The sequence below is a fragment of the Argopecten irradians genome, chromosome 11, assembly GCF_041381155.1.
Source record: "Argopecten irradians isolate NY chromosome 11, Ai_NY, whole genome shotgun sequence".
Classification (NCBI taxonomy): domain Eukaryota; kingdom Metazoa; phylum Mollusca; class Bivalvia; order Pectinida; family Pectinidae; genus Argopecten; species Argopecten irradians.
In genome coordinates this window covers 33,771,624-33,797,856 of record NC_091144.1, presented here as the reverse complement: position 1 = coordinate 33,797,856, position 26,233 = coordinate 33,771,624, and the positions used below count along the sequence as shown (strand labels likewise).

The following is a 26,233-nucleotide window of genomic DNA, read 5'->3' as shown; positions in this document are numbered from 1 at the left end:
AATAAGTCAGTGTCCTTTAGTGATCTCTACGTCTTATATCAGCAAGACACGGGTTTCAAAAGATGTAAAAAGATAACATGGTTTAATAGGTCTACACAGACAATATTTCCTAACTTAAATTTGAGGACTACACATCCACTTAAAGACCACCATATCTACTACGAGCCATGATAATCAAGAGGCATCTACACAAGCCAAGACAGGCTTCCTTTTGATGCAGCTTTCAGCCAAATTCAGCCAAAATTCAGACAATATTTCCTAACTTGAATTTGAGGTCTACACAGACGATATGTCCTTATCTGAATTTGAGGTCAAATTCACCTGAAATTCTTGTCAATTTTGGGTTAGGAAATTTTGCCTGTGTACATTTGTGTAATGATAAATTATAATGCTATTAAAGTAGTATATATCACGGTTACCTCCCCTTGCATACAATATTGACTTTGGCTTCGACAAAGGAGAAAAAAAGTCCATTTCATTATACCTTTATTGTTGGATTCAAACTAACTGACAAGCGAGGAGTGCGGGTTTATCCAATGATTTCTCCGCCATCAATGTATGCACTGTACAAAAAGCAGAGATACTCGCAGTTAAACATGCATTGCCATTATAATTAAAAACACATGTATACATTAAAACATAGTCTTAAATAATTAAACATATCTTCTAAAATATAAGTTTATTAAACAATCACATTTAACTGCAATTTTAAATATATATTTCTATTTGTATTCGCTTACATAAGATCTACTTGATCTTCTACTAGCGAATGAAATAAGAATGATCAGACAATTGTATTATATGAAATAACATGATTATACAATTATAACATGGTAACATATAGTTCGTCAGATTCTGATTTAATAAATGATAATGTAAAACAATTCAATAATGCTTAATGTTGAAAATAAGTAAACAATTGTACAAGGTATTAACTCTGATGTTCTGTAGGTCCCATCGTCGGAGACCCACGGGTGATCGAACTACACTACGTTATACGCTCACTTGTCACAGTGTAAAATCACTGTTGTTTTATTTTATGTAAATATATACAAAATGAATTTTAACCTTATTAATAGTTGAATTAAAAAGAACAATTTCGGAATGAAATACAAAATTTTACATTAGTAGACTTCGGAAAGGTTATTGTCATATAGGTTTTATTAACGTTTCTTTACCTGTATGTTGTCACTGGTATATATATATGACACAAAAAGATTTATTTTCGACTTCAAAAAGGAAGCGATTCCTCGCCTAGGGATGCGTATGGCATATCAATAGCCGTCATCAAAGCAGCGCTAAACTTTAGTTACGGAAACTTGCCTTCGGTTCTGGTTAATTTACTCTCCCATACTTCAAAGGGATATCCCGCGGTTGCTAGGGAAAAGATAACTCTATCTTACACAGGGGTGTGAGACAGCTCACACGCGCTAGACAATAACGTGACGTCATCAATACATGCGGCGTAACTGTGCCGCGCATTGTATATGACGTCATCAATTTTGACGCATAACGACGTTCCGGCGATAATAGCGCGATGAAACCAAGAGGAATCTCATCATTTTGTCTACTAAGTATGAGAGAATAATAGAATCTTACATGGGTCTGTGAAGTGGACCGGGATATCTCAACCCTCGTGAGATTTTGGCCGTCAACCCTCGGCAAGTCTCGGGTTGACCGGCTAAAATCTTTCACTCGGGTTGAGATATCCCTGTTGGGTTGAGATATCCCTGTCCACTTTACAGACTCAGGTAAGATTCTATTAATCTTACCCTAAGGTTCTGTATTGGTCACCTGACCTTGCCACGTTTCGTATCGGTCAGCTCGTCCTCATTGGCTAATTATTATAATTCTCTTTCTGTTCTGAGAATCTTGATTTATTCTGGTCCAAGCTGTTGCCCTTCACTCTTTCGACGACAGTACATAGTTATCTGCCCTTGCGGGTAGGTATCGATTGTGACGTCATGTGTTTGCGAGCGAAACGTCATACTTTTCGGAGAAAACGACGCTCACAATAAAATAATGATGTAACAATCAATATCTACCCGCAAGGAAGCTTACTCTGTAATATGCAAAGACGGAATAATGTAACGTCATAAACGACCTACCTATAAACAAAACGCCTGATATATATTAAAGAAATGTAACCAGAAATATCGTTAACGCATGTGTCACTTTTAAAGTTTCTTGCCTTTCTTAGTTTTAGTTTTTCTACCAGAATCGTTCTATTTTACAGGTTATTTTGTTAGTTCTCTTGATAGCTGTTTGTTCCATATGGTATTAATTACGTGTATGTTAATTCTTCTGTTTATTTATAAGATCTTATGTTAGTTCTTCAGTTTACTGTTTGTTTTATAGCATCTTATGTTAATTCCATTAGTTGCTTTATAGAATGTTATGTTAATTCATCTCTGTGTTCACTCAATAACATAGCAAATTAATCACTATAAAGATGCTCCATCGCCGACAGAGCATAAATGATATTGATTATTTGAATAATAATTTGTGTTTTATCGCGTATATATCTGTCTAATTAACACAAAAAAATCATATAAAATAATTTGTTTTGTCTGTGGTGCATGCGCAATCAGTACTTAATTCCATATAGGATATAGTGCCAAGGGATTTTTTCGGGATGCAATTAATTATTTTTCATATCTTTAACTTGAAGTAAAATTAGAAGCTCAAACTTTTCAATGTTGGTAATGGTGTAAAGTAAGTAACTTTTGTAACTGAAGAAAAATACTAAATCGTCTGCTCTTGTTTTTTATAATTCAATATTTTTTCACAATTTCATTCATTTATTACTCGTACACATACTTACTCCTTTTCGCAGACGAAGAAATAACGATCGTCACAGTCGTTGTCATTCCATTGCCAGTCGTACCCTTGTGATAGCTCCAGACAGTTCTCGTCCTTATCAATAGGAGTCACAGCGTTATACCTCCAGTTGGTGTACTCCACAATCTGTATCTTTGATTTGGCCCACACCCATGTCCCTTCCTCCGCGAAATCATTCCCGCCAAACCAAAACCGTGCTGGGTCGAACGCTCCTGAAAGTTTCAATTCCAAATACCATTATAAAATCTGTTGAATACCTGACAAATTATGGCGATGACAAACAGTAAGATCTGTTGGGTAAAACGTGAAATACATGGATGACCATAAAAATGTCATTGTTGCGCTACAGGTATATTTTTAGCCCACCATCATCAGATGAGTCGTCCGTTCGTCCGTCCGTTAACAATTCTTGTTACTGCTATTTCTCAAAAGGTACTGAAGGGATCTTTCTTAAATTTCATATGTAGGTTTCCCTAGGACCCTAATTTGTGCATATTGCATTTTGGGACTGATCGGTCAATAAGATGGCTGCTAGGCGGCCATCTTTGATTTTGATTGTTAAAGTTTGTTACCGCTATTTGAAGGGATTTTTCTAAAATTTCATATGTAGGTTCCCAAAGGGCCCTTGTTGTGCACATTGCATTTTGGGACCGATCAGTCAACAAGATGGCCACCAGGCGGCCATCTTGGGTTTTGATAGTTTAAGCTTGTTACCGCTATTTCTCGGAAAGTACTAAAGGGATCTTTCTCAAATTTGATATGTAGGTTCCCCTAGGGTCCTAGTTGTGCATATTGCGTTTTGATACCGATATGTCAACAAGTTGGCCGCTAGGCAGCCATCTTGGATTTTGATAGTTAAAGTTTGTTATTGTTATTTCTCAGAAAGTACTGAAGAGATTTGTCTCAAATTTCATATGTAGGTCCCTATAAGGCCCTTGTTGTTTTTCATATTGTGTTCTGTGACCAATCGGTCAACAAGATGGCCGCTTGGCAGCCGTCTTAGATTTTGATAGTTTAAGTTTGTTATCGCTATTTCTCAAAAAGGTCTTTCTCAAATTTTATATGTAGGTTCACCTAGGGCCCTAGTTGTGATATTGAATTTTGTAACTAATCGGTCAACAAGATGGCTGAACGACCGCCATCTTGGATTTCGTTTTTGAAGTTTGTTACCACTATTTCTTAGAAAGTACTATAGCGATCTGTCTCAAATTTTATATGTAGTGTGTTTGAAAAAGTTTGAAAATCAGGGAAAAGATCCCTCTTTCCATTGTAAGACATAGATCATTCTTTGGTGGGCGCCAAGATCCCTCTGGGATCTTTTGTACGACTTACATATTACAGAGTTGCCTCCCTTGCGGGTAGGTATCCATTTGATGTCATTATTTTGTGATCTAAATTCACGTCGTTTTTTCCCCTAAAAAGTATGACTTTACGTTAGCAAATTAACGAAGTCACAATCGATATCTACCCGCAAGGGCAGAAAACTCTGTGATTTGCAAATACAGAAAAGGTCACTTGCTGCGGTTAATCGATGTAAGTTATATAAGTTATTTTGGGCTCAAAACCATCCGTATATTGTATTATCAGCATCATAATTCAAAATAATCAAAATTACACTATCAACTTAAAGATACTACACCGCTGACGAAAGGTCTTTTTCTTTTTCTATTTTTCGCATGATTTTAAGAATTTCAAGAGGCATAATAGGTGACCATGTACATGACATTGCATAAGCACTCGGGGTTCTCAAAAATCTCTTGTTTGAAAAAACAACCTACATTAAATGATAAAACAAAATAATCCGTTATAATGAATTATGTCACATGATATGAAAGATGCTCCATCGCTGACGAATGGTATCTATACTCATCAAAAACAGGAGCAGACGGTTTTCCTTCAGTTACAAAGGTTACTTACTCGATTGAAAAGTTTGAGCTTCAAGATAAAAAACCTTAAAATGATTTATTGCGTTCCGAAAAAAAGCTCTACATGGAATGACTTACTGATTGCGCATGCACTATCAACAAAAGTAATTATTCTTTATGTATATCTGTGTTAATTAGACGCTTATATACACAATTAAAAATCAGCTATTGTTCAAATGATGAGTATCATTTATTCTCTGTCGGCGATGGAGCATCTTTAAACAAAATTCACCTACGGTTTTCTATATTTGTGAAACAGGATATAGTTCTTGCGGATATTTAGGTGATATGCGATCTATAAAGGATGTGCCATGCTTTAAGTGTTTTGACAAAGAACACTTTTATATCAAAACAAAACAAGAATATGATTGCATTACTGATCTTTATTGGCATATTTGATTACCTGTCAAGTAACAGGCATTATGGGTTTTTTTGGTTTTTTTTTATCCTATGATGATTCCAAGGTCTGCATACGCACTGAAACAAAAAAATGTATAACATACTCTAAGATATTGCAATAAAGTGTACCCGCGATAATCCGGACACCGGATATTCCTGAAAACTCACGATTTCTGACGGAAATGCCAAGGAACGGATTTGATTAACATTTAAAGAGAAATAGTTTTTAAAATCATTTTTTATTCATTAACTGTTTTGAAATGTATTTCGAGTTTGAAGTAATAATGAGAATGAAATTCATGTTTGGATAAATTTCAACTGTCAGGCTATTTGATCTATATGGTAATAATACAAATCTCAAAACTTACAAAAAACCACAAAAAAGTACAAAAAATTATTATGCAATATTCTTTAAACTTTAATGCGGTTACACGTGAATCCATCTAGGACACAGCTTCTTCGCAAACCAAGGATTCTGCTTACGTTTGCATATTACAAAGTTAACTGTCTTTCGGGTAAGTATCCATTGTGACGTCATTTCTTTGTGAGCTTCATTTTCTCTAAAAAAAAGTATGTAAAACCCATATTCCCTTTCCCTAATTCTCTATTCTGCGCCAGGATGCGCTCTGCTCAATGCGTGTGCAAGGGAGGTAACTGAGTCAGGAACCAGTCTAAAAAGTATGACGCTACCCACTGCAACACATGACGTCATACTCAATATCTACCCACAAGGGCAGATAACTTTGTAATATGCAAATTACATAATAGCTTATAGGATGTTTTGCTTTCTTATCTTTCTGTTTAGTAGTTTCGTATTTTTTTTTCATCGTAGGGTGAAATATGATATCCGTAACTCACTCTTTTTCGCAGATGAAGAAATAATGATCGTCACAATTATTGTCCTCCCATTTGTACCCCGAGTCCCTGGTCACCATTAGACAGTTCTCATCAAACGTGATTGGCAGTGACGAACCCCCGCCTATCCAGTTAGAGTAAGACTGAGCGCTTATCGGTGTCTTCGACTTAAGCCATACCCAAGTACCCTCCTCAGCGAAATCTTCTCCGCCAATCCAAAACTGTGGAGGGTCAAACGCTCCTGAAAGAAACACGTCTTCACCAATACGACAGAAAACGGCAGTTCGTGGGTATTTATAAACCATTACGATCTAGTTTAAACGTAATCGATACCAATATATTACAATAAACAGGAAATTAGTTGGAAATAGGAAGTTGGAAATAGGAACATGTGTAAATCTATCGCAATGTAAATGACTTTTCAGAGAGCTGCATACATGTATCATTTGTAACCTTGCATTGAATATTTGTAAAAAGGGGAATTTGAGCAAACATTGCGTGGTAGACCGTTTCATTGGTCTATAAAGGAAGGTGTTGCAAATCACGAGACCGCATGACATAGGTAACAGACACAAATATGGCGGCGTAATTGTGTGTTTTTATTACCCATGATACAGTTCGGTATTACATGTGTTATACTAATTACCGGAATGATATTATGGATATTGTAAACCGACAAACAGCGACAAGACTTAACTATGCAAATACATTACAGAAGGAGGGAATATTTTGCTTATACTAAGTTTTACATGATATAGAAGTAATAAAAGTATGGTCCGAGTTTCTGGGCCCAGTTTCATGAACATTCCTTAAATTTAAGGAATCCCTTATTCAATTCCCCATAGGAAAGCATTATACAGATTTTAAGATAACAATCTTAACTTAAGGAGCCTTAAAATCTGTATTGCACTCCTATGGAGAATTATAAGTTAAGGAATGTTTATGAAACTGGGCCCAGGTTTCAAAAGAATGACTTTCAGATATAGTTTTTGGGATCATGCTTTAAATGTATTTGAGTGTATAATGATAGTACATTTTCCGATCGGTCTCGAAAGGAAATAAAAGTAAACCCGTAAGTTTGAGCAAATATATATTTAGAATATTATGAATAACACATTTAATAAACTGCATGACTTATTAAGCAGATATCTGCAATAAAATAAGGTATTTCTGATATTTCCAGCCGTCGTCCTATATACCGCGCGGTAGTTGAATATTACTGCGCCAGACTGCAAAACAGCGAAATGAATCTTCACTGTTATAATATATTACGCAGGAAATCTTGCATTTGTATGGTGATGTTACCTGATCTTAGGCCTTCCTCATCTTAGGCCTTCGACATGTATTTTCTTATGTTGTTAATGTTTTAAGAAACCTTTAAATTTTGCTCTGGAAAGGTTGTGGGCCTTTAAAGCGATAAATGCTTTAATATTTCACTATAATAATTGAAAACAGAAGTCAAGCATTACACAACTTTTTTCAACCTATTACATATATCCGCCATGATGTTTTAGTTTTTTCCCACGCACAAGCAATTATTGTTTACGAACGGTAATTTGGGTATTTTGAATTAGATCAACAAGATTAATTTTGCAGTTTTTTATATACGTGTGTATATATTAAGTAGTTGTCGGTACTATTAAATTTTGTATTTGAGAGGAAGTATAAGTTTTATGATGTATAGTAAGATGCGTAACGCTTGGTTTCTGTTTTCAACGGTGAAATCTAAAGTTTTAGTCGCTTTTATTCGGCGATTTTTTACGGTCATTTAATCTTACCTGCAATGGCAGATAGGTGTCCCTCAAGATAGTGCTGCTCTTCTGCTGTCTCAATGGTTGCAAGGTCCGCGCCCGCAGAATGACAATACACCTGCAAAGGGGAAATCTCATATTTAAAGCATATCTACACGAAGAAAAAAAAATGTTTAATTAAGATAATATTGAAAATGATAAAATATGCAATATAATTATAGCGATACGTTTAATTCTGTTGAAGACTTCATATATTTGTTTGTTAGTTGGAATTATAATTTATATATAACTGAAATATATATATGAATTGCATGACATCGAGCTGCATTAAATCGATTTCAACTTTTATTGACAAATGAAAATGGGATAAGATATCAGTTATTGCCTATGTAGATCTTCTCCTTACAGAACAAACACAGCGGTACAAGTTAGTCATAAACAGTAAGACACAACACTAAAACAATTATATTCATCGAAGACACAACACTAAAACAATTATATTCATCGAATTTCAAATGAAGGGAGATAACTCCAATACGATTTTTATTTTGATGATAGAAGGAAACAATACAAACAATTAGATAACAGATTCCCAACACACTACTCTAGTAACTACATGGGTCCACGATGCCCACGCCCGTGACGGGCCAGTGAGAATTGTAAAATCCGCGTGAGCTGTACTGTGCACTATAGAAAGATATCAATACATATTTTGAAATGATTGTAGTCAATGAAAATGAAATAAATATTTTCCTTATATTTTACGTAGTGGACGATAACAGCTTACATCACTTTCAGCCCATGTTGCTTTTATCCGTACAGCTTTATAACAGGAACCGCCATGTTTGGAAAATCCGTCTGGACAATCAGCTTCGCCTACAGAGAAATCAACCATATGTTACAACGTCAGGAAAGTCAGTTTTACCTACAGAGAAATCCACCATTATTAGGTTACAACCTTTTAAGTTTTTTTCAATCACCTACAGGAAAAAAAAAGGAAAAACAAAAGACATTAATAGTTCTACACAATCATTTTAGAGTTTTTCATCATCTACAGAGAGGGCAAAATTAAAGACATTTGTAAATTAGGAATTTTATTTCTATATTACAAAACAGCATTCATGGTACATTAATTGGCACGCATCATCAGACGCTAATGTCTGAACTTTGGTATTGTAGGATAATGTTTAGACCGCGAACATGTAATTCTTAATACGATAACTAATGCTTTTATCAATTGTTTTTGTCGCACAGTTGTAATTCTTAAACATTTTCTCGTTTTGCGTAATAACCGCAAAATTATTGAAATAGAAAATAGCGATACAATTACTGTAGCAAGTATGTGTCAAGGGTAGTGAGACATCATCAACTTTATCTAAAGCCACACTATACGTGACTATCGACAAAAAGTCAAGTTAGATTCTAACCCGATATTGATAGTATTTGTAGATTTAGTTGAAATTAAGTTATATCAAAGAAATTTATAAATAACTTTATTTTACAGCAGTTGTTGAAAGTCGATACTTGTAAACATGCCTTCATTTTAAACTGGTTACCATAGAAGTTAATAAAGAATTATTTGAGGAAAACAGGATAGAAAATGCATATTTCAGAGTTATCTGTGCTTGAGGGAAGATATTGATTGTGACGTCCTCTGTTTGCGAGCGTAACGTCATTTTTTTTTAAATCGACTTGAAATTCGCGCACAAAATAATGACGTCACATCGGATACCTATTCGTAAGGGAGGCAACTCTGTATTATGCAAGGACGGAAAATTTATATTTGGAATTGAATGTAATGCTTATATCACAAAGTATTAAAGGTCCACATGATTATAATTAGGCCTTACTGATGACATCGTTGAGCTAGATGTTAAGGTGACTGTGATGTTTTATTATTGATCATTTGGGATTAAAACTGATGAATGTGACATTAATATATGTATAAAGTATATTAAAAGAAATTACCAACAGAGAAGGAGAGTACAACAAATATTAAAACAATAAAAACAATCCCATAAACTACATAGTCTTAACGAGACTTTTCCTTATTCATTAGTGTCCACTTACATCGGAAACAGAAAAACGTGACAGGACCATAAGTATTACTATGATCACATTACAAGGTTATTATCAGAAATATTACCATGACAGGGTAGTGTCCATACTCACAGAATGTTAATACCGATACAAGTAATGCCACCACAGCCAGTAACGCCATTTTGTTTCAAAGTACGACAAACCGATATTCCAAGATAAAACAATGGCATTATTACAGCTTATCTTTAACAACAATGCCTTATCTCTGTTGTCGTCTGAAGGACATAGCCTATATGTAGGAAAATGTGGAACTCAGAAATCTATTAATATTTTATTTTTATTTTATAATAGATAACTGATATGATAAGGATTTTTAAGCACTATTGTCAGTGTGTTTTGGGTTTATGAAGTCATTTTTCATAGACACGAAGCGTCCGTTTTTGTCTATGACTTAATAAACCTAAAAAAATATTGAGAATAATGCTTATCATTCAATTTGAATAATTCAGTGAGTTATTAATTAAGTATTTTTTTTTTTAATTAGTTTTACATTAAAATAAAATCAGATGCGCATTGACATCCAAGCCCACATTTGTGTTTGGTCAATGACTGTGCCGCTTTTAAAGTTTTCCGCGAAAACGTCCTTCGTGTTATGACATCATAATACTCGATGTGAAAAACTTTCAAACTATGCAATAATAGCCAAAAGAAATGAATATTACATAAATTATAAGGCCGCCGCCCTTCGTGCCGAATTCGAAGTGCGAAGCACTTCTCAGGTAACACATACACGAAAATATAAGGAAAAACTCAATCTTCAAAATTCAATCATACAGACAGTTTGCGGCCGCCATTTTTTATACATATGAGGAGGGGAATCATGTGTAATCACTATATGGATATGACGTTTTAAAGTAAGCTTATTATAAAATTGAGCGATTCATACGCTCTTTTGATCTGACAAACGTAATCTTTATCCGTCAGAAGCTCGGTGCTATCGCTCTTTATTTGCAAACATTCAAGTTATTTAGACCACATTTAAATATAATCAGCTGACTAAAAATAAAATATCTGTTACAGAGATAAAATGTCTTCATTCTCTAATGGGGGTTTTCTTCTCAGATACGGATTTTGGGACAATGATAGAATGTGAATAAATAGATAAAAGCTAAACAGAAATTCGGCTTCGTTATTTCTATATATTGCACTTTTTTCAACAATGAGTTACCTTAAAAGTGTTTCGTACTCAGTCAACTGGACTGCCTGGACGCGACAGACTTGTGTACAATTAATAAGAATCAATAATAAAATCTGTAAAACTACAACAACCTGATTAACATTGACGCAAAACATTCTGCTTAAACTAAATACATGTACTGTAATGATACACTGAAATTTAGTTTTTAATCTTCTTAAAACACTTATTATTTACAAAGTAACCTCAACAGACTGGACTGGACATGAATGATAGAAGGTAAGGTGGTATGCGTTGCTCTTAAAGTTCTGAAAATAAAATACAATTGTGATAGGAATTTGATTTCATCTCGGGACAGAATGACAAAAGTGGCTCACCGGAGGCTAAGCATTTTTGTCTTTCTAAACCTTCGCTAAAATGCAGCATGTCATTCCTAATTTGTCGATGCTATATATATGGGGACACATGTTTGACAAGACACTCTCTATTCTCTATATGTCCAATTCCGTTTCGTTAGGGATATATGGAAATATTCAATTCCATTTAAATACCTTAAATCATTCCATCAAAATACCCTTAAATCATTCCATCTCAAATCCATGAAAACGTCCCATCCCTATATATAACCCTTCACCAATTCAAACGAAGTAAATGCTTCCAAAACGCCTTAACAGTGCCTTTAGTGTTGAAAGGTTGTTGGTAGGAATATCCCTGTGCTGAGCTACTCTATCAATGCAAATACTGATTTGTGTGAAATTTTATCCTATAATCAGGTCAATATTCTGATAATGTACTTAAAGTGAATAGTCGGGCAAAGAAAACCAGTCTAAATGCGTTCATTGTCCTTCAAGTTCTCACATATTAATACGACGGTCAAGTTCTGCTTGGTTTCCCAGTTCTGACCATTAAAGTAAAGAAAAGTTGAAAGCATTGAAAGCGAAGCTACGTGGAAATGTAACCACAGACATAGTGAGCCGGGAGGACGTTTTAGAATTCCCATACTTTAAATTATTTCTTCGTATGCAGACAGATTTTGACAAGAGATTTTATTTTTCTATTTCATAAGAAATAATTCTGGATACATTCACACCATTTTTACCAACTTTAGCCATCCTTGCCCGACTGTTTACTTTAAGCCATGAACAGTTACGAATGCGGTTATTTCAGCAATATTGCAGCATCAATGTGGACAACCTACGTCACTCCGACCCAAGTTATGTTTACGTACGTACGATATCAAGTATTAGAAAATGGGGCAGCTTTCTGACGGAAAAATTTATAAAATTGAAATTCAATTTAAGTACACACAGTTTTGATGAATAAAATGTGACCGATAATCTAGTTGTCAAAAGTTTCTAACAAGCTTGAGGTATATGTATAATCTTACCTATTATGAAGATATAAAATCTTCATTGAGTTTCTCAAAACATAATTTCTTTAATTCATCCGAGGTCCTTATTCATATCGTTCAAAAAACCTTTGACAAATGTCTTCAGCAGTTCTGTACATGGTCATTAATAATTAATTCAGCAATTTGATGTTGGTATCATTGATGGCATTGGCGGAATAAAGAGTTTGGTGTATTCTTATTTTTTTAAGATATGAGTCACTTCACTTCAATACCCTAGATAAAGTCCATGGCCCTGTTATAGTATTGAATTCCCCGAAAATGAGTCACTAAGATACTTATATTAAATGCATAAAAAACAGGTCAGATAAAAGAAAAAAAACTGTTTTAAAGCAACCTTCCATTAAAAACCTTCTTGATTATTTTCATGTTGATGTTTTCCCTATTTGGTACATTTATGTTTCATTTGGAGCGTTCATATAGCGAGACTGGAAAGTTTGACAAATTTAAATCTCAGATTAGAACTGTAAGCAGAAAACGACGGACAAGAATATATATATAGCTACATACAAAAGGTAAATTTGTTTATTTTTATTTTTGTTTTTTTCTATTTATATTTTTATTTTATTTTTTATTTTTATTTTCATTTTTCTATTTATTTTTGAACAGAAGTGAGTAAATGAATCGTGAAAAAAGTAAGAATTATCTCAGTTTGTGTTTGAATTTAGAATAATCATATATCGAAAATATCGAGAACCCTTCTGCCAAAGGAAAATAATCAAGTATTAAAAGTGGTGCGAGAACCCTTCTGCCAAAGGAAAATACATTAATATTTTAGGTGATTTATTGCATCAATTGTATATTATTGTTAAGAAATTGTTAGAACTGAAATAATATTTGCCGAAGTGTTATTATCTAAAATTGCTTTGTACAGTGATATTTGTAGCAAGCAGTGCATATTAAATGACATGATTATGCATATACTGTTTATGGGGTTATTTTCGGGGTACAAACATTTCGTTGTGTTCACTTAAACGAAAACGTTTAATGTTAACGACTTCAGCGATCTAACTTTTACATTATATATAAATTACAAAAGTCCGATTGTATTATATTTTACTGATATTTAAATTTTGTGACCCAGTATCTCACAAAACAAAGAAAATATTACCTTTGCGAAAAACACATGTAGACAGTATATTTAAACGTTAGAGATTCGAATTTTATTATATTTTGATAAATAATCATTAATTTGTTGATCTGGTAAGGTCAGTTACTCTACACGTACATGTTACATGTTACATATTATAGTGAAGAAATAAAAACTCTTGGAATATTTATGATTATCAAATTGAGATATTTTTATTTCTACAGAAATGCATTACAAAAGGATGAAATATAAGTACATGTCGATTTCATTTAAAAAAGAGGCCGGCCGGTACGAACCACTGCACGTTGGGCTAGCCAATTACTCCTGGGTTTCCACCTCCAATCACGGACGTTACCCTACAATTCAAAAGTCGGAATTATGTACGAACATGGATAGCTGGAAATATATGGAAACATAAAAAATGATATTGTTTTATTATTATTATTTTATAAATTAAGAACTTTATTAAAAAAAATTGGTTGTATCATATGACAGATGGTATAGCATAAGCTTACGTAATCCTACTTTAGCAATAACTTACGTAATCTCACAAATGATATATAGCATTAACTTACGTAAACTCACAAATGATATATAGCATTAACTTACGTAATCTCACAAATGTTATAGCATTAACTTACGTAATCTCACAAATGATATAGAATTAGCGTGCGATTTTATTCTCACAAATGGTACTGCATTCACTGATAGTATAGCATTAACTCACGCAATCTCACAGATGATATATTGGTAACTTATGTATTCTCACATATGACATTTTATCAACTCACGGAATCTCAAAGATTATTTATTAGTATCTTATGTATTCTCACATATATCATTTTATCAACTCACTAAATATCACAGATGATATATATAAGTAACTTTTGTATTCTCACAGATGATATATATAAGTAACTTTTGTATTCTCACAGATGATATATTAATAACTTTTGTATTCTCACATATAACATCTTATCAACTCACCAAATATCACAGATGATATATATAAGTAACTTTTGTATTCTCACAGATGATATATTAGTAACTTTTGTATTGTCATAGATGACATTTTATCAACTTACGGAATCTCACAGATGATATATCGTTCCTCGTAACATTCCTGATCATCCCATTTCCATCCATCCCCTTGTTCTATCGCCGCACAATGTTCATTGCGGTCGTCGTTTCCCCCATTATCAGGCGCACCCCTTTTCCAATTAAAATACGTCATCGGTTTCCCAGATGCCCATTCCCAGTGATTCTCCTCTAAAATGTCGTTTCCAGCGATCCAAAATTCTGGAGGGTTGTAAGCACCTGATTCAAAAAGAAAGATTTCAGACAGATCTTGGCGCACCTATAGAACGATCTACATATCATGCAAATGAAAGATGGTAATCTTTCCTTCCTGATTTTGTCTTCCATGGAAATAGTTAATGACATGGCGAACTCAATTGAGATAGGTGTGCATCTGCAATTTTGTTTGTTCATTAGACGCAAAATGATACACATGGTAATAGAAAACTAAAATATTCCTCACATCAGATTAAGATACAAAAGCACGGTTTCTACCATTTTAATCTGATCCAAAACTCAAGCTGTAAATATTGTGAAAATTCCGTAGAGAGTTTCTTTACTCTTTAAATCATTTATTTATACATGTAGCTATATCTCCTGAAGTATTATTGTTCGGAGATGAAAACTATAGACTTCAATTGTGATGTTTTAACAGAGTACACATCTTTATTAGATCCAGTAGAAGGATTTTAACATGTTTTCATATACTATTATTCTATTATGGCCCTTTCCACAGGAAATTGCTCTCCTATAGTGTTGTCTGGCGAGGTATAGTTCCCGAGTCGAAGACGATGGGATAGATCTCGCCAGACAACACTATAGGAGAACAATTTCCTCTGGAAAGGGCCATAATAGATTTAGTACGTCACATGACATTCATTATGACGTCATATATTTGGTCGCGTGCTCATTCCCGGGGGACTATACTTTAGTATAGTTCCTGTAGTCAGGTATATTCTCCCGTAGTCAAGAAGGACAGAGAACTGTCGCAAAATAGACCGTGGCTGTTATCCAATCGCATTCCTTGTAATTATCATGTGATGTACTAATGATGTATGATATATTTAAGATATGTTTAATACCAAACCTGAAAAAAATTAAATGTGACAAAGATCCCATAACTATTTTTTGAAATATATGGAGACAATATTCAAAATACACCTGTCAACAATGTTGAGTTCCTGTTGGTTTATAAATATGATAACTAAGAATCAGGAGAAGCGATAATAAAATATGAGAAAATTTATATTGTGAAAAAATAATGATGACAAAAATCTTCAAAATCAAAGAAGGCCATCTTCTGACCATGTTATTTCCTGGTCGTTTCCAAATTACAACATACGTAACTAGAAACCAAGAGGGAAATATTTATGAACTTTAAAAGGATTATTATGACATATGTTGAGAAATAACGATAATAAACTCCTATTGCCGAAATTCAATCTGGCTATCGGCCATGTGCAAAAAGTTAGGTGATATTTGAGGCGCTGGAGATTAATATAAACATTAATGGCTAAAATCGGAACTTGTAATAAGCTGTAAATACTAGTCACTGGTTGACCTTATAAACGTAAAGGTCAACCTCGTCTCGTGCACTATATCTTCAATTAATGCCATTCACCGAATGGAGACCACCATTCCGTGAATTTTTTTTTTTTTAAACTTTTGGACCAAAGTATTGGAGTGTCGATACAGATTGATAAGCAAAGTGATAAGAGGATGCTTAAATCAATACTCATTATATATCTTTGATTATTCTGTTATCACTTATTCCATATTTGTATATTACAGAATTATCTGTCCTTGCGGGTAGGTATTGATTGTGACGTCATGTGTTTGCGAGTGTAGCGTCATACTTTTCGGAGAAAAAGACGTGATTTACGCTCACAAAATAATGACGTAACAATCGATGCCTACCCGCAAAGGAGAAAACACGGAATAAAACGTTTGGAGATTATTTAAAACTTCTTCATATCGAATTAACAATAGGAAACATGCTTTAAAGTGTACATACGCCAGTGAAGTGATAGGTAACCATGAACGTATTTTTCCTCGTCCGCATCATCTATTTCCACTAAGTGTGCATTGAGTTCGCCACACACCACCTACAAGTATAAACCTTGTTATAAACAAACACTTACTCCGCCAAACACCACCTAGTACAAACCTTAATGTAAACAAATACTTACTCAAATCATAATAAGGTACTTTCATTTTACAATTGCAGACAGTTCTTATTATCACCATGGCGTTGTATTGATATTCCGATAGCTATCAATTATCAATTTGTTTTGTAAAATAAGCGTGTAAAAAATAACATTTTTTTTTTAATTTTAATTACACTTCAATCATTCAATTCAATCCTCATGCATTTGGAGCGAAAGTATTAATAGTAGTAGAAAAAGGACACAAAACACTACGTTCACCCGCATCTACATGCTTTATAAGACAGCAAGTTGACGAATGTTCAATCAGCTGAAACTTTATTTGGACTTTTTTAGCAATAGTGTATTGTTGGTCTTTAAAATTAAAAAAAAATGTAAAATAGTTTTGTATTTCTGCCACAGTCGTTGCTTGGAAACAATGAGGAATATGTTTATTTTTTTATTCGTTCTGTCTATACATCGAAGTACGTGTATAAGGAATAAAATTATCGAGTGTTCCTGTATGTTTTTGCAGATCTGTGAATGAGATGGAAATGAGATGTTTAATGAGACGTAAATGATAAGTAAATGATATGTAAATGGCATGTAAATGAGATGTAAATTTGATGTAAATGACATATAAATGAGGTGAAAGTGCTGTGGATGTAAATGAGATGTGAATAATATGTAAATTAGATATACAGATTAATGAGATGCAAATGAGATGTAAATGAGAATTGGATAATATGTAAATGAGACGTAAATTAGATATACAGATTAATGAGATGTAAATGAGATGTAAATTTGATGTAAATGAGATGTAAATGTTGTGTAAATGCGATCTACAGATTATGAGATGTAAATGAGATGTAAATGTTTTGTAATACCGTGGCCTGACCCCAGTCCGCTTTGACGTGTGGCAAAGTGTAACAGGACGCACCATGTCTCTCAAACCCGTCTGGACATTCAGCTTGCACTGCAATAGGAATATGTTAAGATCATACATTATAAATACAACGACAGTGTACAATTTTAAACAATAGACCACACTTGATTTAAAATCAGTTATATTGAAATACTGCTTAAATTTGAAACGAATTATATCCCCTGTTCACACATATCCATAGTCTTTTTCCATGAGTATATTGAAATCGGAATAATTTGAAGAGATTTCCCATTTCTCTAGGACTTCAGTATAACCTAAGTTCTAATGTATGTAGTTAATTACAATAACTTTTGACACCTTGTGTGGTCAAATAAGGACTATTTATTTTATTTACACTGTCTAGGAAGAAGTTAATAGAACATACTACAGTAAGCTATTCCCTCCATCAGGAAATATGTGGTTCTGATAATATAAGGTCAAGGTGATACGTGCACTGACTGACTAATGGTCATTAAATCGAATAATATCTATGCTTAAATATATCATGTATTCATATAACATGTTAGGTGTTTTTTCCATTGTAAACGATTTCACTACGAATGTAAAGCAGCAAAAATCATCACATCGACAACAGCATTGCGACTGGCCAAACAAAAACTATAAAAAGTATCAACATATGTTGTGTGTAATGAAACCTTGTTACATGACAAAAACACTGGGGAAAAGGCAGATATTGATATCTTACAAAATATCAAGCAACCATTCATAAAAAATCAAAATACTTCTGGAGTAATAGTTTTTATATTGAAACGTAGTCATTATAATCATTATTTTAATTTTACCAACGAAAAGTATAAACCAACAACTAAAAATATATTAGATATCTATATTCTGCATTCAGACAATGTAAGTATTTGTATTGTCATTTTGAAGCGTAAGCTTTTGATTCGTTCCAAAGCCTGTAAGAGTTTTATGGAGCCCGAATGAGAGTTTCCACTGCCGCTTCGTCGACACCTTAAACATACGCTTCAAAACAAAATCTTTAACGATATGTATATTTGAAATAATTTTTACCTCCAACTAACACCAAAAGTAGAACGGCAAGACCACACTTGATCGTCGGCGACATGTTTGAATCTTATCTAGTCAAGAAGAAGTAGGGCATGACCTATTACAATCTTGAGGTGTAAACAATTTCGAACGTTCCCTTAGATCGGTTACCGCTAATCTCACTTGTGTAATCCATTGAATATTTTATTCATCCAAATTATTCCTTTCAGTTTTGTCTTATGTTTAATATTTGTTTATTAAAATGAAATTTCCATGGATCTTCTTTTTTATTTTTGTTTTTATTATTTTTTTTAACAATTTTCTATCTGTATTCAATTATCCATTAGTCGGATATTTAAAATTGATATTTCTATTACTATTGACAAACCTTTTCTTAGCAAAATGATACGGGTGTGTGCGATATTGATGGAGCGATGTATGAAATCAGACATTCTAGGGAGATCAGCTGACGTAGAAGATCAATGAGTATGGTGATGTCAGCACTAATATATCATAACTGACCAATTGACCGCTTGAATATCCTCTTGTAACAATTGTTTAAACCGACTGATAAGTATATGATAACGATTTGTAAACGTGGGTTGTAGAATCTGTAGGGCATTTATTGAGTTAAAATCAACTTTAGCGCACTTATATCTTTATTTTTGAACGAAGAAGCACGATGATAAATTGGCATAGTCAATGAAAAAAAACACAGAAAGTAAGAAGAAATCCGTCAACAGTGCGATCATTTCAACCAGAAATACGTCATAACCATGGTGTCATCATCCCCAACCTAACATTATGTAACATTACTCTAAATATCATAACATCTACCTCACATCTGTTACGACACAATTTTAATCTGAATGAGATTCGATTGCACAAATCGTGTTCCTCCTAGCATGTGCAGTCAGACTAATCTCAAAACCAGTATTTTGTAATTTAGTTTTCAACTTTTCATATTGAAGAAAATAAATACTAATAAGTAACTAGCTTCACCTTGAACACCATAGGTCTGATCCTAAAACCTTATCTGACTGAATAATAACATAATCCGTTGTTTATTTACAAAAGATTACACTTCGATTAAAGCATACTTTGCCTTCTTTGCCACGTGTACCTGGAGTTTGCACACCACAAATTGATCGGTCTGACCTAGCTAACGTTACGAACGACTCTTTCTGTTTGTACTGTGGTCATCATACGGCGATGGACTTGACCTTCTGACGGTTTCGTCTGTCATGGTTTGATTGACAGCGGAAAGTGACCTCCGCACGTCAAGTATCTAAAGTGAATATTTTATAGCAGAAACGTGACATAGTGATATACGTATCGTCAACTGTCGTTGCTAATACCACACACTCAATACGTTTTATACAATATCTGGCAGCCTCATGTTGAGCATTGACAAGTTTTAGTACCACTTGTCGTTTCAATTTATCACGGAAAAAAATAGTTAACACCTGTGACAATTAATCTTAGGATTAGCGGTTAAACATTTCGATTGTATGTCATTGTTAAAATTATTATGAGTTTAAAGTTACTACATCGCTGACGAATGTTATTTTTCTCTATCGTAAAACAAGAGCAGAAGAATAAGTACTTTTCTTCTGTTACTAAATTTACTTATTTACACCATCACAATTTTTTGTACCACCATTGAAAAAGTTTCAGATTCTTATTTTATTTTAATATAAAAAATTATTAACAAATTAATTGGGTCCCGAAAAAAGTTCAAGACACTATACCCTATATGGCATGAAGTACTGATTGCGCATCCACCAAAAGCTAAAAAAAGTAAATATATTATTTTTGTGTTAATTATACATACAAATGTACATTATTTGTTCAAATGATGAATATCGTTGATGCTCTATTGGCGGTGGAGTATCTTTGAATTGTGTTCTGTGGCCATGCAGAAACAGTTATGAATAAATGATTTCAGAAAAAGTCAATAATAATTTTGTTTGGGCTTGACTCATTACGGGTGTAATCGAATACAAGAGACTTCATCATGCAATTTCAAGGAATTATGAGTACTGTAAGATTTTAAAGACTGTATAAATAAATTTTCTACCTACGGAATCATATTACAACCGTCAAATAAAGGAATATCTAATATTTTAAGATTATGAAAACAAGTAATTCCAACAATGTGGGCAGGAAAATGCTCAGGTACAATCTGAGAATAAGAGATCAACTACTAGTACATTATTCATAAAATTCATAGAATTGGTTATCAACATATTTCAACAATTGACCTTGACTTTCTTGGTGAAATATTTTCTTAATGTGAACAAGCATGTGTGTAGATAAGAAAGAGGGATACACAATCTAAACACAGGAACCCTAGTAGAGGACATACACAATAATAATGACTTGGCCAATCACTCTTACTATACTTTCTCTGCTCGTAGGTAAGCGTCCAATCACTTTATACATTTGATTTATAGCCGTGTTTACAACTTTATTAATGGATGCATTTATATATATATTTAGTCCAATAAAAATGAAATATCGATAAGTATATAGTCGATACATTATGGATCGGGAATTCACTATAAACGATTATTCTATTACATTAAAATAATTTTTCAATATCATATTTTTATCTGCGAGTTTTTAATTTCCATTGTCATTTATTATAGCTCTTTCCTTGCTTTAACGTTTCTTATGACATTTAATTCATTTTAATTTCACGTAACACATATATTGAACATTAGCACATTATGAACTAATAAATATAATTCTTTCTTTTTTATTGTGCTGTTTTTATGTCATCCAGCTACTGTTTCCCCTTTTCTACTGTATTTTTGTCTGTTTCTCCAGTAAATCAAGTGTCTACCCAATCAGCTGGCACGTGCACGCATTCATTCGTGTCATTAGACGGTTCCTGTTACAAAGGTATAAAGTTGTCTGCAACTTGGCCAGATGCTTTGGTAAGGAATCCCAATGAACAGTTGTAGATGATTTAAGCAATTAAAATATGTTTTTTTCTTACTGAGGTTTCACTGTAATTATTATACCAGGATACAAATGCTAAGTTTCCATACGAATGAAAGGAACTATGGTGTATGTATGTGCGTTTTGCACAACATCAAGTTCTTGTCAAGATTTCGCATAATATTTTTTACAGATTAACGTCCAAATTAATTCTAACAATGTCCTACGAGTATTTTATATTTACAAGATTCTATCATTGAGTAAATCTTAAATACTCGTATGATATTATTCATTCATTTTAGTTGAGATGTTAAGAAAAGTTTTATTATAATATATTAATCTCGTATTAAATTAATTTATTGTTCTTTAATTCACCAACATCCTGTCAAAATTCATGTGAAAACGAAACAATTATGGGAACCGATAATACAGGGTTATTCATGAAAACACATTCAGCGCATAATTCCCGGAGACGACTTTACAAGACATTTCTTACCACACGACATTAAGAGACCATCGTTCTAGTCTCTATCAAGACGTTAAACATATACTTAACCACAACTGTGTTTCTTTTGTTTTATATTTGTGTAAATAAATTTCAAAATTATCATTGTTTATACAATTCTTAAAGTCTGTAAAATTACGGTCAAAGACATTCTTATGTTCACCAGTAATTTTCTAACAACGATTTAACATATATTTCTTTTCAGTGTGAAGATGCATCTTCATAACTTAAGTTGAACATGCGATTTTATTTTTGCAGGCATACTGTGAAGTATTTGGAGCAGAACTAGCCATTATCACGTCAGCCGAAGAACAGACAGCCGTTCAAACATATCTCGCCACTTTACGTGATCGTAAGTGTTCCTCTTAAGTCATGTAGTGGAATCATGCCGTTGCTAAATGTTTGATTATAATCCTGTATTGTCATAACTATGTCACTATCGTAATATTGTTAAATTACAATTATAATCCTGTCATTCATATGTCAGCATCATTACATCAACAAACTGACGTCTATCAAGCAATAATTGACCTTTAAAAGGTGACTTTTATGACGTCACTAATAATGACGGGGAATCATCAATTGATTCCTGTAAAATGGCTTGTCCATGGCATGGATGATTTCATCGATAAAAAGTGGTTTTCTGGGTCTGAAGTATTAATTGTATCAGCAAAGACCCACTTAATGAGTAAATCATATAAATGTAAAAAGAGTCAAACTAGCTTTTGTTATTGTATGGTCAAAACAGATGTCAAACTTTGACCGACAGTCAACCCATATTGCGCATATGCGCTAAGGCAATATGAGGATGGTCTGCATCGCTCCTGCATCTGTATAGACCAAATATTTCACAGTTTACTATTTAAATATTTGAATTCACGCTACAACACTTTACGCTTTTAAATAAACCATTAGCTGCTACGCCTAAAACTATTTAATTGTTAGGTTTCGCGGGGGTTAAATTTCGCGATTTACCGTTTGGATTTGTGAATTACCTTTGTAGATTTCGAAAGAGTCATTCATACATGTCAAACCATAAATTTGATCAATTTTACAAATTGTTAACTTTCGTCTTTCGCGAATTGGGATGGATCTGCGAATTTAGCGAAGTTAGAAACCCCGCAAATATTAAGTACACAGTATGTCATAAGATAATTACTGTGTCCGTGGATAGTTTAGGTGTGTGGATATTTCCGCTGAGCAAGCCTTCAACTTTCTTGTTGCCGTGTGATTTTTTTTTCGTGCTGAACATAACTATATAGACTTATCATTCACATATTTAAATTTGAACTTGGTGACATGTTCGTGCATGGATATATTCGCGGATCGAAATAAAACGAAAATGTCAATGCCGCTTAAATTTCCAGTTTTACAGTAAATTAAAAACCAATGAGCATTTATAATTCCTACCGAATGTCCCCTTGTTCTATAGCTGAGTATGGCGACAGAGACGATCACCAGTACTGGTTCGGGGCAAACGATGTCATAACAGAGGGGGATTGGAAGTGGGCGGTTACCACGAAACCAGTCAACTACACCAATTGGAGTCAAGGCCAGCCCGACAATGGTGGGAGCGACAAAGACTACGACGAAGAGCACTGCGCCGAAATGTCAGAGGAACGTCATTGGCAATGGAACGACAGTGGATGTGAGGGGAAGAAACACTTCCTGTGTGAAATGATGTAAGCACTTTTTGTCTGTAATGATGTAAGCACTTCTTGTGTGTAATGATGTAAGCACTTTTTGTGTGTAATGATGTAAGCACTTTTTGTGTGTAATGATGTAAGCACTTTTTGTGTGTAATGATGTAAGCACTTTTTGTGTGTAATGATGTAAGCACTTTTTGTGTGTAATGATGTAAGCACTTTTTGTGTGTAATGATGTAAGCACTTTTTGTGTGTAATGATGTAAGCACTTCTTGTGTGTAATGATGTAAGCACTTTTTTGTGTAATGATGTAAGCACTTTTTGTGTATAATGATGTAAGCACTTCTTGTGTGTAATGATGTAAGCACTTTTTGTGTGTAATGATGTAAGCACTTCTTGTGTGTAATGATGTACGCACTTCTTGTGTGTAATGATGTAAGCACTTCCTGTGTGAAATGATGTAATAACATTTTGTGATGTAAGCTTATTAACGCTTCGTGCATAAAATGATGTAAAAGAGATTTATTATTATTATTAAAAGTTACAAATGACCGTTAGGTGTTTTTGGGATTAAACCCAACTTCTTGCTGAGATGATAACAGAATATTGTCTAGTTTGGAAGGGGTTTGTATATATCCATGTTAACGTTCATATGTTCTTAGACGCGTGTAAAAACTCGATTTTAAACTTTGAAAAAAATATGTTTACTGCATAAAGACCAAACCTTATACATTTTTATGTTGAATATGTAGCAGGTCGGCTCATGTTCTTGTTCTATGTTAAAACGTTGGACTTGTATATTGGTAAACTTGATTTGAGGACAAAAAAGGTGTTATATGCATATATACATATATACCAATTTCTCTCATACCTGCGTCAAACAAAGATTGTTTTATCGGTTAAATCTAAACATCATCTTCAGAAACAAAATTCGTATTACGATATAGGAAATAAACAACAGGTTTTATGCTAAACATGTCATATAGCAAAATACTCTTTAATTTGTTAATATGAAAGATTATAGGACTTACTCATATGCGTATATGTAGGATAGGGTTATTCTACTCTAGGGTCACAAATGTTGAAAAACTCTCGACGAACCTCGAGTGTTCCTGCATTTTATGGCCCTCGATATATCGATATCCATACCTTCACGGTCACATAAGAAAGAATCTTACAATAAAAACGAAACAAACTTCAATACGGCTTTGTGATATGCTGTTGAAAGACATTTTAAATATAGCATAGGACAAGATCTGATAAGAGTTTGTAAACACCTTTTGAAAATAGATCATTTCGTGCACCTTACGTCAGTAAATAATTACTATTTAGGAAGGATTAAAAAAGTTTGTCTTTCAAAAATGTCAAACTTTATGAATTACTTATCTCTTTATATTTGTGTTAGGTTGTTGAGTTATCTGCCCTTACGCGTAGGTATCGATTGTGACGTAATAAGTTTTGCACTTCCTAATAGAATGAGGTTACATTCAAAATTGCAACTAATAATACCTACCATCAAGGGCGGATAAATGTAAAATACAAAGCTGGAATATTTTATCGAAATTTATTTCTGTTTCAGTAGCGAAAGCGAGTAGACTGTTTCATGGAATGTATGAAAGACCATCGACAGGTGAATTCAAATTTGATGGTGATACCTGATTAAAACATTTATCAAATTATATTTACACAATATGTCCCTGCATGTTTTGTATAGAGTCAATTCGAGAGGAGTTGCCTGTATCCAATCGCGTTCATACCACCTTTAACGCAATTAAAATACAGTTCATCTTTATATAATATCCATGATTTTCCATTTAAAATAATATAATAAAAATTCAGCATTGATTTAAAGCCTATGTATATGTATATAATTGTTTATTCTCCCATTTGCTTATCATGATCATACATCTTATTTGATATTCTACAGGACAGAGAGGACTAGAAAAGAAGATAAAATCATTAATATTTTGTAAATGAAAACGAAACTAAAATTACTCGTACACGTTTGCTTTGTGTTTTTTCATTCACTTGATTGATTTTATCAATTATTATGTGTATACATTATTATAGATATTATTAATAATTATTGGTTATTTTTTTAAGTTTTGAAGATAAAAAGGTCCTTGCAAGTCACCATATACCACGAACATTTCTTTATATAAAGAAAATCCACCATGTCATAATACACACCCGAAAATTTCATTTCATACATATTTCCACGAAACGATAGCCAGGCACAGGTGCATGTAAACAGTAGATTTAAACAATTCAGCGAGATAATGCACATGCTTTGAAGACGTTCCACCGCCGATAGAACATAAACAATACTCATATTTTGAACAATAACTGGTGTTAACTCGTGTAAATGTATGTTCAATTTACACACAAAAATAAATAATATAAAATATCTTGTTTAGCCTTTGGTGGGTTCGCAATCAGTACGTCATCCCATATAGAACATATTTTTTTTTTATT

At 33.4% G+C, this 26,233-nt stretch overlaps 3 protein-coding genes across 4 annotated transcripts; 1 reads left to right on the top strand and 2 right to left on the bottom strand.

The window, feature by feature from the left end:
• Nucleotides 1-473: 473 nt before the first annotated feature.
• LOC138335363 (perlucin-like) lies at nucleotides 474-10,065 on the bottom strand. 2 transcript variants are annotated; one of them, XM_069284420.1, is made up of 5 exons: nucleotides 9,944-10,065; nucleotides 8,559-8,647; nucleotides 7,799-7,889; nucleotides 2,825-3,053; nucleotides 474-563 (listed from the first exon to the last, which is right to left on the bottom strand). In XM_069284420.1, exons 1-5 carry the CDS (start codon nucleotides 9,990-9,992, stop codon nucleotides 530-532), a joined length of 492 nt encoding a protein of 163 aa, XP_069140521.1. In that variant the 5' UTR covers nucleotides 9,993-10,065; the 3' UTR covers nucleotides 474-529. The 2 variants fall into 2 exon arrangements, with proteins under 2 accessions (XP_069140521.1, XP_069140520.1); XM_069284419.1 differs by lacking the exons at nucleotides 474-563; nucleotides 2,825-3,053 and adding exons at nucleotides 5,132-5,243; nucleotides 6,024-6,261.
• A 3,625-nt stretch (nucleotides 10,066-13,690) lies between these two features.
• LOC138335808 (C-type lectin lectoxin-Lio3-like) lies at nucleotides 13,691-18,787 on the bottom strand. Its single transcript, XM_069284970.1, has 5 exons — nucleotides 18,686-18,787; nucleotides 17,613-17,701; nucleotides 16,596-16,686; nucleotides 14,590-14,821; nucleotides 13,691-13,860 (listed from the first exon to the last, which is right to left on the bottom strand). The coding sequence occupies exons 1-5, from the start codon at nucleotides 18,738-18,740 to the stop codon at nucleotides 13,815-13,817; spliced, it is 513 nt and encodes a 170-aa protein (XP_069141071.1). The 5' UTR covers nucleotides 18,741-18,787; the 3' UTR covers nucleotides 13,691-13,814.
• Nucleotides 18,788-20,955: 2,168 nt separating this feature from the next.
• LOC138335807 (perlucin-like) lies at nucleotides 20,956-25,760 on the top strand. Its single transcript, XM_069284969.1, has 6 exons — nucleotides 20,956-21,081; nucleotides 21,494-21,603; nucleotides 22,371-22,464; nucleotides 23,545-23,794; nucleotides 25,338-25,388; nucleotides 25,686-25,760. The coding sequence occupies exons 1-5, from the start codon at nucleotides 21,039-21,041 to the stop codon at nucleotides 25,351-25,353; spliced, it is 513 nt and encodes a 170-aa protein (XP_069141070.1). The 5' UTR covers nucleotides 20,956-21,038; the 3' UTR covers nucleotides 25,354-25,388; nucleotides 25,686-25,760.
• The last annotated feature ends 473 nt before the right edge of the window (nucleotides 25,761-26,233 follow it).